The sequence below is a fragment of the Phragmites australis genome, chromosome 11 (genome assembly GCF_958298935.1).
Source record: "Phragmites australis chromosome 11, lpPhrAust1.1, whole genome shotgun sequence".
NCBI classification, from domain to species: Eukaryota; Viridiplantae; Streptophyta; class Magnoliopsida; order Poales; family Poaceae; genus Phragmites; species Phragmites australis.
In genome coordinates this window covers 29,479,994-29,496,869 of record NC_084931.1, presented here as the reverse complement: position 1 = coordinate 29,496,869, position 16,876 = coordinate 29,479,994, and the positions used below count along the sequence as shown (strand labels likewise).

At 46.4% G+C, this 16,876-nt stretch overlaps 2 protein-coding genes across 3 annotated transcripts; one reads left to right on the top strand and one right to left on the bottom strand.

The window, feature by feature from the left end:
• Positions 1-10,549: 10,549 nt before the first annotated feature.
• On the top strand, positions 10,550-11,418 carry LOC133884596 (probable NAD(P)H dehydrogenase (quinone) FQR1-like 1). The gene is made up of 2 exons (XM_062324061.1): positions 10,550-10,962; positions 11,085-11,418. The coding sequence occupies exons 1-2, from the start codon at positions 10,736-10,738 to the stop codon at positions 11,317-11,319; spliced, it is 462 nt and encodes a 153-aa protein (XP_062180045.1). The 5' UTR covers positions 10,550-10,735; the 3' UTR covers positions 11,320-11,418.
• Positions 11,419-12,483: 1,065 nt separating this feature from the next.
• LOC133885105 (transcription factor bHLH123-like) lies at positions 12,484-15,340 on the bottom strand. Of its 2 annotated transcripts, none has more exons than XM_062324745.1 (8): positions 14,920-15,340; positions 14,424-14,784; positions 14,220-14,339; positions 13,980-14,045; positions 13,781-13,846; positions 13,594-13,650; positions 12,929-13,486; positions 12,484-12,660 (listed from the first exon to the last, which is right to left on the bottom strand). In XM_062324745.1, the coding sequence occupies exons 1-7, from the start codon at positions 15,120-15,122 to the stop codon at positions 13,361-13,363; spliced, it is 999 nt and encodes a 332-aa protein (XP_062180729.1). In that variant the 5' UTR covers positions 15,123-15,340; the 3' UTR covers positions 12,484-12,660; positions 12,929-13,360. The 2 variants fall into 2 exon arrangements, with proteins under 2 accessions (XP_062180729.1, XP_062180728.1); XM_062324744.1 differs by having other exon boundaries at positions 12,929-13,473.
• Between the last annotated feature and the right edge of the window lie 1,536 nt (positions 15,341-16,876).

The window sequence follows — 16,876 nt, the reverse complement described above, 5'->3', positions numbered from 1 at the left end:
ACCGATCTACCATTACTACCGTCCACTAAGGCAAAAGGGTCACTTTTTCTTCCCCTGGCGAATGAGCGCCATTGACTCAGATTTTTGACAGATCGTCATGTTGTAATCAGTTGGTTCAAGTCACTCCTAGCTTCAGGATCTTGGCGTGGATGTAGTTGCAGAGCTGTCCGCTGCAGGGCTTCAGCACCATCAGTTTGCACCTGCTGATCGTCACTTCTTCTGCAGACCTGCCCAGTATTTCAAGAAAGAACAAGCATAACTAAATGATCCCAGCAGGAGATCGAACAAACTTTTTCTCAAAACAAACTCTATTTCTTATCCTCCAAATAGCCCAACAGATAGTTGCCAAACCAACCATCTGAAACTCCCCCCTCCCCCCATGCGGCAAGAAGTGTTTGATCCAAACAAAGTATTGATCAAAAGATTCAAGCCTACAATGAGCGCCAATAACGAGACCAACCATGCTCCACACATATTTAGCTAGAGTACAGCCAAAAAAAATAAGTGAGGAATGTTTTCATCCTCATCGCAAAATGCACATTTGGGGTTTACATGAAAATTTTAATCTTTTCAAAATGCACATCCTTGCCTTTTCAAAAGGTTGTCTTTAGTTAGGATAGTATTCTGATATATTACATGAAAATTTTGATCTTCAGGGGATCTTGACTTTCCAGATTATATTATATGGTCATTCGCAAAAAAAAAGATTATGTTATTTTGCCTACACATGTGAGACAGTGAAAATACGCTGATTTAACAGAAGTTTTGCCTGATTTTTCCCACAACCATTTGGGGTGGTCCCTTTCTTCTGACAGAGCCACAGTAGACAGTATATCTCGTAAACGTCTCAGTTGTACTTGCAAACGTTCATCAAGCCGCGATGTGATTGGAGATAGATCAGAGCTCGAGGTTTAGTTCCAGGCTCCCAGCCACTGCCAGCTTAACACGATTGGTCTCTGAACACGCTGTCGACCTTAACCAGTGTACGTGATGTAGTATTGACTCCTGCTGAAATTGTTTACGTGCAACTGAAATCTGATTCTCCAGCATTTGTCATCTACAGATCACCAGCCATGACATTATATTTCTTCTTGGTTCTGAATAGCTTCTGATGCAGCCATGACGCACTCACACATCAGTCGCTCTGCACAGCCATTCTGTGTGTCTGTGCAGTCGCCTCACCGCTCAATCTGAGCCCTTGATTCTCCGATTGGAGTGGCACGTGACATGGCGCCCTCCACGGTGGATCACACTTGGCAGCATCTCGCCAGCCCAGCAGCTTCTATAAATACTTGCCTCCCTTCCTTCACTCTGCACACCGCCTCTCTCGAACTTGTTTTTTTTCTCGAATATGAGTTTATAGATTACACAATACCCCTAACTGCGCAGGGAAAGGGAAAAACTAAAATTAGACCTATTACGAGGTAAGGAAACAAAAACAAAAAGGACAGAGCTAACGAAACTAGAAGATCGAGCCAAAACTACTAAATCGAACCCTTAGGATGGAAAGTTATCTTGCCCTGACGATACACCAGGGATCAATATCCTCTCGAATGAGGGTCATCAGTGAATCGGAAGTGATACGATGATTGTTGAAAACAATATCGTTGCGCGACAACCATAGCCTCCAGCGGGTTAGTAGGACCAGGGAGTTGATGCATTTTCGATACTCTTTAACCACATGTCGTCGGAGCTCCAGCCACCATTCCAGGAGAGAATTGTTGCCGTATGAGCATGTAGTCCCATAGTTTGTCACCAGATCTCCCTAGATAAGGTGCAGTGAAGGAGCAAGTGGTCGGTGATTTTCGGTAGCTGGGCACAATGTGTACATGAGTCTTCCGTTTGTAGACCATTTATCTTCTTTCGGTCCGTCGTCCATAGCCTCCCATGTAATGCGAGCCACCCAAAGAATTTTACCTTCGCTGGAGCTCAAGACCTCCACACCAACTTAGCGCCCTCAAACCAAATGGAGCTGAGGAACATGACTTGGTATGCCGATTTAGCTGTGTACTGCCCGGACGACGTCCATTCTCAGATTATCTAACCTTTTGCATTACTCAAGCTGACATATTTGAGATGGCTCCAAAGCCTTAGGTATTGAGCTATGGCCAATATGCACAACGGTCTGAAAATGTCTCTTATCCATCGACGGTTGGGCAACGCATCCCTCACAGTTCTAGTCTTCGAAATATTAGGAGCAACACATCTGAAAAGTTCAGGAGCCATGGTTTGGACGGAGTAGCGTCGATCCAAGGATCTGTCCAAAACAAGGTCCTCATGTTGTTGCCCACTTCAAATTCCGTAGAAGCTGCAAAAAGGGTGGCAACTGTAGCGAAAATAGCCCTATTAGGTTATGATTGTGATTTTAGTGATTAATGACAACATAGTCATTGGGACTAACATGTTTGTCAAGTATATGCTTTAGTAGGTCTCATAGATGCAACAAAAGAGAAGTCGCTGAAGCCAGAACAAAGAGAGGAATGAATTAGACTTGTTCCATGAATTTTGATGTGATCAAATGGAATAGATTTCTGTATAATCTTGTAGAGATCTTTACAAGCTTTCCATAGAGCCAAAGATCATCAAAATCGGAGTTCAGAGCGAAAAGTTATGCCCAAAATACATAACGATATTTTGCTGAAATTTGCCGACAGGATAGTCCGGTGCTCACATAAAAATTAGTCCGATGCTGCATAGGATAATCCGGTGAGTTCAATGAAAAATAGTCCGGTGTTCACAGAAAATTTGAAGCGGAATCTTTTGCATCACAGGATGATCCGGTGTTCACAAAATGAACACACCGGACTAATATTTCCAGAGAGCTCCAAAATGAAGATATGCACATAGGATAGTCCGGTGCATTTGTCCGGTGTTCAATAAGTTATCACAGGATGTGAACCGTCCGGTGTTCAATAAGTTATCACAGGATGATCCGGTGTTCACAAAATGAACACACCGGACTATTATTTGCAGAGAGCATCACAATGAACATATACACATAGGATTATCCGGTGCATTTGTCCGGTGTTCAGTGAGTCATCACAGGATAATCCGGTGTTCACAGAGACTTGAGTGGGGGTTCCAATGGCTAGTTTGTGAGAGTGTACTCACCGGATGATCCGGTGTTAGTACTACTGTTCTCACCGGATCATCCGGTGTTAACAGCTTTTTAGAGCCGTTAGGTTAACGGCTAGTGCGCAAGTTTGAGGCTATAAATACCCCTCCACTCAGTCATTTAAGTGTGGGGGAGTCTAGAGAAGTTCACAAACACCTGAGAAGACATCCAAGCCACCAAAGCGCTTAAAGTGATCATCCAAGGCGATCAAGCAGAAGATTAGTGAGTGATTAGTACTTATAGGCCTAGAGAGTGAGTTGCTAGGTGATTGCTGCCTAGAGAGTGGATCAAGGAGTGATCCAACAGTGTACCTCTTGGTACGCCGGCACCTTGGAGTCTTGGTGACTCGCCGGCAAGCTTGTTGACCCTCCGACTTGGTGTGGAGCGCGGCAAGGCGATTGTGCGGGGACGCGGAGACCCTTGCCTTTGTGGCTCAAGCTCCAAAGTGATCACGGCGGCAAGGAACCGGAAGAGAGGCTAGTGGTGAGACCTTGCCTTGGTGGTTTGGTGGCTCATCCAGGGGAGGCCTTGTCTTTGTGACTTGGTGGCTCAAAGGCCGTGACCGGGTGCCGACCGGGAGCATATCCTTTGTGGAGCTCCAACGTGGACTAGGGGTGGCATTCATGCCATCGATACCACGGGAAAAAAAATCCTTGTGCCGAGTTTGCTCTCTCTACCTTATTTATGTTTCCGCATTTAATTACTTGCAATTTACCTTCTTAGATAGGTTGCAAACGCTTTGATCGGTAGAGTAGACACATTAGATAAACCTAGAGCATATTTAGATAGAAATTGATATAGTTTATCTTGTGTTGTTTTTGGAGCTAAAAATAGTTTTAGATGTCCTAATTCACCCCCCCCCCTCTTAGGACGTCACCAATCCCTACAGGCAACCTTTGGCTCGTGATGCATGTGAAGGATGGCCCATGGTTTGGATGGATCACAACGTTGCCACCATAATCAATGGAGTCGCAAAGCCAAGCTGGCCAAACAGAGATCTTGGGTGCCCAAACCATTGTAATCAAGAGGCCGACAAACGCGTGACCTGGTAATGGCGCTGCATCCCCCCCCCCCCTATTCAAAGCCCTCTCTCCAGACCAAAGAAAAGTTTTCTAATCTGATCAATATCCTTGATAACCCAGGGTGGCACTATGATAGAGATCAGCGTGTACAGTGGGGTAAAGAATAGAACCGATCTCACTAACGCTGCCCGTCTAGCCTTAGAGATCAGCTTCGCCTGCCATGGTGGAAGCTTGGTGGCTACTTTGTCAACCAAAGGCTGCAAATGTCCTCTGCGGATCTTGTCGACTGAGAGAGGGACTCCCAAATATTATATAGGGAACAAAGATGATCCACATGGAAGACTATTGTTGATAATGGCAATGTGCTCCTCAGAGCAGTAGATTGGGACTGTTGTGCATTTTTCCAAGTTGGTGCCAAGTCTAGATGCTACCCCAAAGAATCAAATTATGTATAGATGTGGCGGAGCAATGGTGATGTGGCGGTGAGGCTTACCGGAGCTCGGCGAGGTGGTGTTTCCGACGGCGGAGAAGGAGAGCTGATGGGTGGGATGCGTTCCTCGGGTCCTTGCGGTGCTGGCAATGGCCTCGGACGCACCGGGGGAAGCTCGACTGCGGCGACGGACGCCCATGTTTCGCTCATTCGAAACAAGGCTTTTCGTGTTCGAACTGTTGTTTATTGTGTAATCGTGTATGTATTGCGGGCGTGCCATTATACTCAAAGTATACGAAAGGAGGCAAATCATAATTGAAACATGTAACTCTATTCATTCAATGTCGAAATCATAAAGTACAGTTTCATAGTTTACAATTTGCTCACACACATGTACAAACGCACACGCTATCTGACTATTTCTTCGGCAATTGCTCCGTCCTGGTTCCCATGGCCTTGCAGGGCCCCCGGTTAATTACGTTCGGCTTCCCGGACAACCTCCGATTAAGCTGCACTGTGTTGGTCATCGTCAAGTCGCCTCTGAGTCTACAGAGCTGTAGTCACACGCATCACAGATAAAGCAAAGTGAGCGTTAAACAATAAACAAAAGTAACAGACGGGACAAACAGTCTAGCATGAGCTTTATGGACTATTTATACATCCCGAGTCATCATCGGCCACACAGGCCTCAGACATTGTAGCCCCTCATCATCGGTCGTAGCCTTAGGTACTACAAGGGAATAGGGGGAGCGAGAGTTTAGATGATTAGCAGTCTTCCAGCTACAACCCGAAGGGAGCCCGACGAACTGCACAACATCTAAACTTTTAGCTACAACCTCTACCCCTTAACCCATCCGAATCTCTGTTGCAACCCCACAAAGGCCTCACAAAGTCATCAGCCATTAACCCAAGGCAACAAGCAACACATAGCTGGCTACTATCCCGACAGAGGTGAAATCATCATCATTACCAGCACACGTCACAAAGGGTGAATAGTATCACCCAAGCTATCAACATAGCAACATGAACTCGGGGCCTCAGTACCATCACTGGCCATTCCGAAAGGTAACATGCAATGAGCCATGAAGGCTATGAGCCACAAAGGCATGAGGCCACATAGGCAAAAGGGGGCCTAGGACCATTTCCACAACAATTCTACCACAATCAGCTAACTGAGTTCTACCAGGGAGCTAGATCAAAGCCTAAATGGCATCATGGCCGCCAACCAAAAGAACAAAAGTTGGGCGAAACAAGCACCCATCTCACATGACCACGGCGCGAACGCCGGCCAGATTCATCTCAAAACAAAGCTGAACAGCCAAAACCAACTAAAGGCCGCACGGATATAGGCATATTTCGCACGACCACGGCGCTAAACGCCGGCCGGACTCCATCTGCATGGACACGGGCACGAAGCGTCGGCCAGCATGTCAGTAAACACGGCGGCAACTTAACCACACAGAAGCACATGCGCACGGCGGCGCTCAGACACCCAGCCATCATTCCAGCGGCCCTCTGACTCCCAGCTGGCGGCGCATGACATAACAGAAGGCAAAAAAGAAAGGGGCAACGAACCACCATATCTGGCATGGTCTCAATTCCACGGTCGCGGTAACCAGACCGGTCGAATCAGAAGAACGAAAGACAGCTTAACGAACTTACGCAAAGCACCACCTCCACGGACACAGCAACAAGGGCCGGCCAGATCACAGAACAAACCCACTGTATGCATGGACGCGGCGCAAGAACGTCGGCCGGCTACAAGAACAACTGAATCACCAAAAGAATTGCAGCACAAACCCGGTCGGGGATTAAAACCCACGCAGCCAATCAAAGCCTTACATAGCCACGGCACGGTACAACGACCGAAGATCACCTGCTTGCGCGGACACAGTGACGAGGCACTGACCGACCATCATCATCCCAAAAGCTCGGCCCAAACCACTACAACGAGCATCACCGCCGGCCAACACGATCACAGATCACCAACGACCGCCTTGCTTTCATCACAGCACAACGAACAAACGACCACGGGCCATGCAGCACCTCTCCACGGTCGCGGCACGAGGGTCGGTCAAATCACCAACAAGAACAACCGGTGATCACAAATCATAGCCTACCCTGGACACGGCGACGAAACACCGGCCAAACATCACAGCTCCAAACGCACGGACGCGACGTCGAGGCGCCGGCCGGCCGAACACACCTGTTCGCACATAGATGGAGAGGGAGGAGAAATAAAATCATCACCGAGACTCACCGAAACTAGCGAAGGCGGCCATGGTGCCCCGGTGACGGCAGAAAGTGATGGCAAATAGTCGATTAGAGGGGGCAGATCTCTCTTTTCTCTATCTCTCTTCTCTCTCTCTCTTCTCTCGCAGATCTCCCCCTTCTCCATCCGCGGGGCACCCCCCTCCCAACCTTTATAGCGGCGGCCGGGGGCTTCCTACCGCGGCGAAAACGGATCGGCCGGTTGGATTTGGGGGAAGAAGAGATAAGGATGGGAGACGGGATGAGGACGACCGCGTACGGCTCGGGCGTGGCTGCGCAGCTCGGCTCAGGCGCGGCGCGGTCGAGGCAACGCGCCCGACCGCCTCGTACCCAGGGGTAGAGAGAGAAGCGAGGAGAGGAGAGAGAGAAGAGAAACGGGGAGAGGAGAGAGGAGAAGCGGGGAGGAGAGGGGCGCGTCTCAGGCGCGAGCGCAGCTGAGCCGGAGAGGGAAGCGGTAATGCAGAGAGAACGAGGCGGCGCACAGAGAAAGCGAGGGGGGAAAGAAGAAGGGGGCTGCCCTAGGGCAGCGGCGGGGGAGGCTTTAAAAGGGGCGAGGAAATGGGCAGGGCCGCCCTGGCCGGGAGAGGGAAGACGGCCGGGCTGGCCAAAAAAGGCATGTCGGCTCTTTTCTTCTTTTTCTTCTTTTTTTTCTATTTCTTCTTCTTCTTCTTTTTATATATATGTATATATACATGTGCGTATGCGTATACGGGGGATTGCGCAATAAACATGGCAAAATACCGTCGTACAGCCCGGTGGAGCTCGGTGATAGCAATGACGTCTCTGCAAAGGTGTGGAGCGGGCGGGGTTGTGGGCGAACGGGAGAGCGACGGGGCTGGGCGGCATTTAAAGGCGCGGGTGGAGACGTGGGCCCGCCGGCAGTTTCGGACGGCGCGGTTGCGCGTGGCGCGGTGAGAGGTGGGAGAAGGGGGCTGACAGGTGAGCCCGAGCTGTTAGTGAGAGAGAGGGAGGAGGTGCGGGCTCGGCTGTAGGCGGGGAAGGAGGGCTGGGCTGCGAAACATGGGCGTCACAATATAGGATAATGAACTTGCAGAAGTTGGGAGGGTTTAGGCTTGTAAATAATTTGGGTTTAGTTTTTTATTAAAAAAATGGTTTAATTTTTGGCTTTCAGTGTCTCAATCATGGTAGTGGGTTTGGTCCCTCCCTGATGGACTCATGGAACTGATGCAGCAATCGGGCCTGCCCCAAACGGTGGTAGGAACTTATCCTGCACTAATTGGGGGTTATTGCCTTTGACGGAAATTTTTTCCTCTTGTGGTAGGAAATGCCGATGGATTTGCGCCCCGATATTGGCGACGTCGTGAGTGTTTCTTCAATGATTTGTAGTTCTCTTACAACCCTTTAGAAACTAGTGGTTCAAATCACCACTTAGAGTGTGACTTTGCAGGGACTGATTAGGTCACTGTATCAAGGACAGTTGCTTTGAGAAACATTTAATTTAGTCATGTATGATATCTTTACCAACTCCCAGTTCCCACCAACTACTGAGTGCAACTGGTCATGATTCCCCGTGGGGATTAGATTGCTGAAAAAACTAATTCATTTTAGCAATGCAATTTGTATTTTTATCATACTGTGAGTTAGAGTACAACTCAACATTAAAAAGATGGGATCCACATGTGCATTAGGCTAATTCGAAAACACATTTAAATAACTGAACTCAAGGTTAATCTACTATGTTCAAGATGGGACTAGTATATGAGTTCAACTGACCTATAATTACAACTGAACTTCCCATTCATTCCAAGTGTAATGTATGTATAGCTTTGTTATTACCATTTTTTCTGTTTGTGTAATTTGTATCGGTTATTTGAGATGAAAATCCTAGCAAAATTGTGATAACTGGCCTAAATTACAAGCAATCTGTAGCTTTTCCATTGTCTCCTACTAAAGACGATTTTTTTAGCGTGTTCTTATTTTGTTTTTTCTGTTAAGGAGCGAAATTTCATCAGTTCGATGAGTGGGATAGTACAAACTGACCTAAAATTAGAAGTAAATTTCAGTTATATTCTATTTGCACAACTAAAAATGGTATCTTGTTTCAGTTTGTTTTTCTGTCGAGGATCAAATTTCGCTAGTTCTAGTTATATGTATATATAGTTTTTCCATTAAATTCTTGGTGCTATTCTTTCTGTCTGTATATGCAAACTTCTAAAATGCAGCATCTCAACGAGAATGTATCTCCTTTTCTTTTGTGGGCAATTATGAAATCCACGGGATTCCCTTTTCTGTTGATGTGGATTTTCCACTACAACAGTGCAATCCAACTCTGTCTTCTGATGGGTATGCAAGTTCGCTAGCTCTTGTTGCTTCCCAGTGTCACAGCAGCACATGGACCTTTTACTTGATCCATAATTTTGCATATCTTGCTTATTTGCCTCACAAAACCAAACAATGCATAACTAGTTTCCAAATAATATGATCATGTAGTTCATTGGGCTTCTGAATATTTGAATGTAAGTACAATTCATCATGAAACATACAGTACTCTCATGACCATTCAGAGGATGTCACTCTTGAGCAGCAAAAATTAAAATTTAGTGGCCTCGGGCATACTTGATTCCTTAGTACTCGGTGCATGCATCCTGTTATTGGCAAATCCTGTTATTGGCAAAGAACATTTTTCTGTCAAATCACATCACATCTATATGACAGCTTAAAAAGATAAATAATCACTCTCATATCGTTTAGTGTAAGTAATAAGCCACCCATGTTTTTTAGTTTTGCTGTCTGAATGGGACTGACCAACTACCGAAAAGTGAGAGCATCTAGAAGCCAAATATGATAAACTTGTAAATTATATGTTTAAATAAACTTGTAAATTATATGTTTAATTAGGGAATATCAAAATGTTAGTTTATTATTCGGATAAGCTTTCACTTATTCTGTTCATTTCATTTATTAGGGTTTTCATCCTCCGTCGGCCGGTCGATGATGGGTGGCGAAGGTCCGAAGTCCGGTCAGTTAATGACGTAATTACCCCTAAGGGTACCAAGATAATTACAATAATACCTACTAAAATAGACGGTTGGATCACAGCAATGATGCTCTCTATCATCTAGTATCATGGTGTATTGTAAATGTTCTCTTTGAATAAAAGATGGGAAACACTTGTTTTTTCAATACACCTTTACACCTAAATACCTAATTGACACTTGACATAATATTGTTGGTAATATTTTAGCCTCCATTTGGGCTTTAGTTCAGCAGACAAAAATAGTTATTCTGTTTTTAAGCTTGGAGCAAACTCAGATGAATTGTATCCATAGGATAACTTTGCTGAACTAGTTGAATTATACATTGGTGTGAAGTAGTTGAATTATATATTTGCCACCTTTTGTTCATTTCTGGATTAATAATATCACTGATGCAATATGGCTTATGAATCACGATGCCCTCATTCTTTCTACGTAAGCTTCATTCTGTTCCCAAAGTTTCCTGAATGTGATTTGCGCATTTACTGAAATGAATCAGTATTTGATCGTTTTAGTTCTTGCGCATTTATCGTAAGAGCAGTAAAAACACTACCGAATTTTCGATAGGTTTTACTCCACATACGGGCACGTTGCTAAACTAGCTGAGGAGATCAAGAAAGGCGCCGCCTCTGTCGAAGGCGTGGAAGTGAAAATATGGCAGGTCAGTCTCAACAACCATGTCTCGCAGTTGGCAACAATGCAGTCTGTGGTTTTGATGCTTGTCAGGAACTAATGTTGTTTATGCTTCAGAAATAATTACTAATTTATAAAATCTTTTTTTTCTTGGTAATTCTAGCATCGCTTCTTTTCGTTCTGCATCTGATTACCCATGTAAATTCGTGTATCTTATCTTACCATTCCAAAGGTCCCTGAAACTCTGCCTGAAGAGGTGCTCGGCAAGATGGGCGCGCCACCGAAGACCGACGCACCGATCATCACGCCGCAGGAGCTCGCGGAGGCCGATGGGATCCTCTTCGGGTTCCCCACGAGGTTCGGCATGATGGCCGCGCAGATGAAGGCGTTCTTCGACGCCACCGGCGGGCTGTGGCGGGAAAAGAGCCTGGCCGGCAAGCCCGCGGGCATCTTCTTCAGCACCGGCACCCAGGGCGGCGGGCAGGAGACCACGCCGTGAGTCATTGACCTGATCTCTCTCATCTCCCCCACAGCCTTGCATTGCACGAACCGATCACGTTGTGAAAGAGAGACGGAGACGGCCGGTGATAGATGCTAACGATTTTTTTCTGGGTCAGGCTGACGGCGGTGACGCAGCTGACGCACCACGGGATGGTGTTCGTGCCGGTGGGGTACACGTTCGGCGCCAAGATGTTCGACATGGAGAGCGTGCACGGCGGCAGCCCGTACGGCGCGGGCACGTTCGCCGGGGACAGGTCGCGGTGGCCGACGGAGGTGGACCTGGAGCACGCCTTCCACCAGGGCAAGTACTTCGCCGGCGTCGCCAAGAGGCTCAAGGGCGGCTCCGCCTGATGATCCGGCGATCGCCGTGCCAACGTGCTATGCACGTACGTTGTGTACGTACACTTGTGATTGTGAAGACGTGCATGGTACACCGGTGCATCTACAGCTATACTGTCTCCAGATAATATTGAGGCTCTGTTTCGTGGTAATCCACGGAGGGGATGTGTTTGAAAAAATTTGATCTCTGCAAATTTATATAGAGACGGAACGGGAAGATGCTTTTTATCCTCGCTATATGTCTGATATCACAAACACACACATATATATATATATATATATGTATATATATTTCTTAATATATTTTTTCACAAAGGGGGCCCACACACCCTCAGCTACAAAGGGATTGAGGAGCGCCCCAGAGGTGAGAGCTAGGGATCGAATCCAGGTCTCCCACCTGAGGGGCAGCCATCAGGAGCCACCTCGGCTCGATTGCCCTCTCATATTTTTTTAGTATTTAAATGTACAAATATTATTATATAAGAGAAATAATAAATTACTCTTATATTTTTTTTGTCTAACCTATGATATTTAATTCATCTTATACTAATTACTCTTGTATGCATAAAAAATTACTTATTTATACTATAGATATATTATTAATATATAGAAATAATTAACTATGATTTAACTTTACATCTCCATTGAAACCTGATTCTCGTAAAATTCTCCCCGGGATGAGAATGAGAGAAAACTTACTCCAATAACTAAATGAGCATAAAGATGAAGAAGCATTCTCCGCTGGGATTAGTCTCGTTATCATCCCTAGTCTCCATCACCTGGCTATCTAGCAATCTGCTGTTAACTAATCTACACGACTACGTGTGATGCGATCGATGTTGTTGTGGTTTCGATTGAACAGCTTGTGAAATTTGGTACGCCTATTGTGCATTTGTGTTTGATACCATTGCTCTCTTTTTTCTTTTTCCTTTTTTTGGAGAAGATCACATACCATGTGCTCTTATAATCCTTTCGCTGGTCACTGAACGGAATAAACGTCTTGCTGGTTTCGGCCCACTTACGGCCTTTAAGTGCCATCCGAGGTCCGTAGCTAGCTCGTCGCCCGGAGTGTTTGTGGATCGCGTGCCGGCCTGCCTACTCGGGCCGGGCCGTCAAAAGGACACCGAAAGGAATTGATGAATCGTGTCGACTTGTTACAAAGGCATTGATGCGTTTATGCGCCACAAATTGAATGAAACTAGGAGACAAAAGCATTCGTGGAAAATTGGCCCAGATTTTTAGTGGCTAAGATGTTCGTTGACACAATCTTTTAGTAAAAGAAGCGATGACCAAGACACGATATAATTTCACAAGCAGTGAACTAGTGCAACCCTTAGGTAACTTCATCCCGACCTGCAAAAGTTATGAGATATTACGAAAAGACTTCGTAATTTATTATATAAGGAATCCTATCATTCCACAAAAATCCAACTTAAAACACTAGATAAAATATTAAAGGTAATCCAGATAGTCCAAAAACTCCGTGAGAGTAAAATGGAATTTTTTTTTCCCCATTTTTATTAGTACTTGTCTACTAGCTACGCTTGGCTATAAATTATACGATGTACTTGACTGATTATATGTTTTAAAATTTTCTTTTAAGAAAAGTCCAACTGCTCACCATACTTATAGAGCTGACATCTCTGTTGCTCCCAAGTTTAGCACCTTTCCAACATTATATTCTCCTCCACCCCCAACCTGTCAAGACAAATTAATACAACCGATAACATTATTCCTTTGGAAAGTTGTTTACTACGTAATAGCATATCATTCTCTTTTGAACCTACCCAACATTATATACATATTATTTAACCTCTCTAATAAAGGCTCGTATCCTAGTTACTGCAGTTTCTTTCAGTTTACCCTCATTCGAATTCAATCTCGCAGTTACACATTGCTGATCGCTTAGATTTTGCTTTTGTTTCAACACTGAGTTTTACTGAAATAAGAACGCCTTGCTTGATTAGCACACACACAAATACCTGCCTAGCTAGCTACCTAGAGCTAAATACTGCACGCATGTCTCTATCTCTACCGAAATGTGCCCCCAAAGCTAGGATGCCAGAACTCCGGCGCCGTCTCGCTCGCCACCGTGTAAGTGCTCGCCACCGGGACGAGGCACAGCCCTCGGCTTCGCAGGTCCTCCTTCGCCTCGCTGCCGTCCGCCTGACAAGAAACCCTGTTAATTTATTGGGAAAACATGCAATTGGTAGGTGCAAATAAAGGAAAATAATTCTGAACGCTATTACACATCAAAATGACGGCTAAGAACTTGCAGATGTGTACCTGTTGTTGTTGTAGCTTCACAGGGCGTCCACACCTCAGGTACGGAGAGCTCAGAGACTGCAGGTCAGGTCGGTTCAATAGCTCGAATCACACAACTCGTGCAACTTAACAATATGCTGACCATGAAATTGTTCGGCTAATTGATTGAGGCTGAGCTATAGAACTCGATCTCAACTCGTATACTTACAGCTACTTGATCGTGCAGGAGCTTGATGTATTCGATGGCCTCGTGAAGAACCGATGCGGTATCTGTCTGAAATGCGCGGTTGCGATTGAAAATAATGTATAGGTTCATCAACTTGGAAATGAGATTTTTTTTTCTCAAACGAAAATTTAAGGAAACAAATAAGAGAGAAGCTGATGCAGAAAGGGGAGAAAATGGGCACCTTTCCAAAAGGCGAGACCAGTTGCTGGAGCGCAGTGATTCTGTCCCCGAGCTTCTCTTTCCTCACCTGCGGAGAAGAATCAAAAGCAACCCAAAAGCCATGCATCATAATTCAATTGATGATAACTAGCAAGAATATTTACTGTCTAGATAGCTAATTGAGCTGGAAAAGCTAGGAACAATAATTGAAGGAAATGGTTGTCATCATAATCTAGTATTCTAGTCACAGGCCGATGTACACCTTGAAGGTCGGCAAATGAGACGGCGTCTCGATCCGGGTCTTCTTCGCCGCCGCAGGCGAGTCAGGAACACTTCTTCTCGTCACCGAGGAGCATGCGTCCTGAGCAGGTTCCGTATTGGACTGCACCAGAGGCCGAGTCAGAAGAAACCCTAGCTGATCAGCAGGTAGCATCATATCTAGTCATCGCGCTAGTCCATATGATACCTTGAAACGTTTGGGCTCTAGGGCCTGCAAGAGAAGCGGCGGCGGCTCTGCAGCGGGCCCGAAACTCCCCATCGACGAGACGAGGAAGCCGGAGAACTGCTGCTGCGAGAACGGCTTCGTCATCGGGGCTGCCGGCGTGTCCCCGTAACTCATGGCCGAGCTGGAGTACTGGTTGTCCCCGTACAGGGACGCGCTCGGTGATGCTGCAGATGCCACGGGCGCCGTGCCGTCGACTTCATACTGGTCCAGCACGGAAGGTGATGATGGCTGGTCGAGCAGGAAGTGGCGGCTCGCGTCGCCGTGGAGTTGAAGCAGTGCGTTGAAGCTGGTGGTGGCCTCGGCAGTCGTCCTCCCGCCGCCCCTGCTTGCCAATTCGCAGGCATGCAACCATAGAGAGCATAGCCGTGGTGTAATATACTAATATACTAATATACTAATATGTCGTTACGCCGGGATGTAATTAAGGCAGAACGCGGCAAGTTCAGGATCTACTTACATGTAGGTTTGCGTCCAACCCATGTCTGGATCAGCGAGGAAGGAGGAGGAGGCGGTCGTGGCAGCGCCGTGCAAACCTGGCTGGAAATCTACCGGAGTCCCACTCGTCGCCGACTCGGCGACGTCCATCAGGTCCGTGGCCGGAGCCGTCGAACAGGCCGACGCGCCGTCGGTTCGTGCGGAGCTCCACCACTCGTCTGCCATGGGGAGCTAGATGGACGGCAGGCCGGCCCAGCGCCCGCCTTGGTGTACGTCGTAGTGGAATCTCGGAGATGTATATATGCCGATTAAGCAGTGATTGTAGCGAGGAATTCGGCCGGTATTTGCCGGGTGTGGACGGTGGACTTTGAGAGCTTGTGGAGGGCACAGGGGTCTCTGACTTGTTCACTGACGACCTTTGGATGGGGCGCTGCTCCTGTGCTAGTTCTAGCTAGACAGCCAGTTTATGGTCGTAAGGTCCTCACTTTTTGTTGATTAGATTAGAATGGTATCTGGCTAGTCCTGTACGCGTACAGTCACGAGGCTCATGTTGTAGTCAAGCTCAAGCACCGCGTTCATGAACAGTGCTGGCAAAGATATATATCTATCTTTGGTCCATTCCTAAGTTGACCAGTTTCCCTACACTTCTTACAATCGACCGTGGATTTGGAGCACGCTGGCATGGTTAGGGTTAGGAATGGGTTATGGTTCCGGGTTCGGGTGGTCTACGAGCTTAGAGGGTTGGCCCAAACGGTGGCGTGAAGGTGTGGCGAGACGACGATGGATGCCATGAGCGATGGGTGTTGTCGATGGCAGGGGCGACAGAAACGGGTTGGTTAGGGTGGCAGAGGACGGCTGCGGTGGATCGGACATTGGAAGAGCCGTCGAAGATGGAAGGAAGAGGGTGGGGCGGGAGAACAAGTAGCTATCGGTGGCGCGTCGCTCGAGAGATAGCAGGGTCCATTCTAAGATTTTGGTGGTCTAGTGTGAAACTAAAAAGTGGCTCATTGAATTGGAGCTTTAAATAATTAATTAATATATAAGTTGTAAAGATAATATTTAGTGTATTAAACAATTATTTTTGATAAATACTTAAAGTATACTTGCTAATAATCATACTATAAGCGAATCCTTCATTTTTATATTTGTCAAAATAATTTATTATATCTTCTATTTGTTGCAAGATAAAGTCGATGCACCTAGAAAGTGATTACAACTTCTTGCTTACAATTTTTTTTATCATTCTTGGCCATGAGTCCAATCACAAGCTTGACATAATTTAGATAAAGCTGACATTGTCTGAGGATCTTACTACCAAATCGCTTTTAACATTTTTTTATCTAACTCTCGTGTCGTTAATTGATGGATTACAATTTACTATAAAAAAAAATATAAATCTTACCGATTAGACTAAGTCGCTGACAGACCTCTTGACTGGCCGACTCTGAAAATCTGAAAGAACATGTTCGTGCGTAAAGAGTTTAGACGATTTGCTTAATTACTTGCATCGGGACCACTTGTTTGGCCGTTTGCTCTTTGCTTGCATGTTGCATCGATCAAGAACAAGAAGACAAGAACAAGTTCGTGCGTCACGTGGATGCGTGAGAATTTCCTTACCTTAGTTAGGGGTGGAAATATAACTTAGAGGCTTGTGAGCTAGCTCGAGCTCAAAAATACTCTACTCGGCTCAGCTTAGAGGCTAAACGAGCTGAGTTTGAGCCATATTTCCAGCTCGGTGTCAAACGAACCGAGCTCGAGCTGATTCGCGAGCGGCTCATTGGCTCGGTCGAGATCCAGCCAAGCCAAAGCCCATCAAGGTCCAATACAACCAGCGTACTTGTTTAATCGATAGATCCATATGGCCATACGGCCATACCCCAGTTCCCAATTCGTCAGTCGCCAAAGACCGAGAGAGACACATCGGGCGTCACCGCCCTCGTCGCGACGTCACCTCCTCAGTTGCCCACGGCCCACGGCCC

Bases quoted from the DNA above. Each gene is read 5' to 3' on its own strand.
- LOC133884596 (XM_062324061.1), top strand. From the start codon at position 10,736: ATGGGCGCGCCACCGAAGACCGACGCACCGATCATCACGCCGCAGGAG. The intron at 10,963-11,084 runs GTGAGTCATTGA...TTTCTGGGTCAG, and splicing joins GGCGGGCAGGAGACCACGCC to GCTGACGGCGGTGACGCAGC.
- LOC133885105 (XM_062324744.1), bottom strand. From the start codon at position 15,122: ATGGCAGACGAGTGGTGGAGCTCCGCACGAACCGACGGCGCGTCGGCC. The intron at 14,340-14,423 runs GTATCATATGGA...CCTCTGGTGCAG, and splicing joins TAGAGCCCAAACGTTTCAAG to TCCAATACGGAACCTGCTCA. The intron at 14,046-14,219 runs GTGTACATCGGC...TCTTCTCCGCAG, and splicing joins CTCATTTGCCGACCTTCAAG to GTGAGGAAAGAGAAGCTCGG.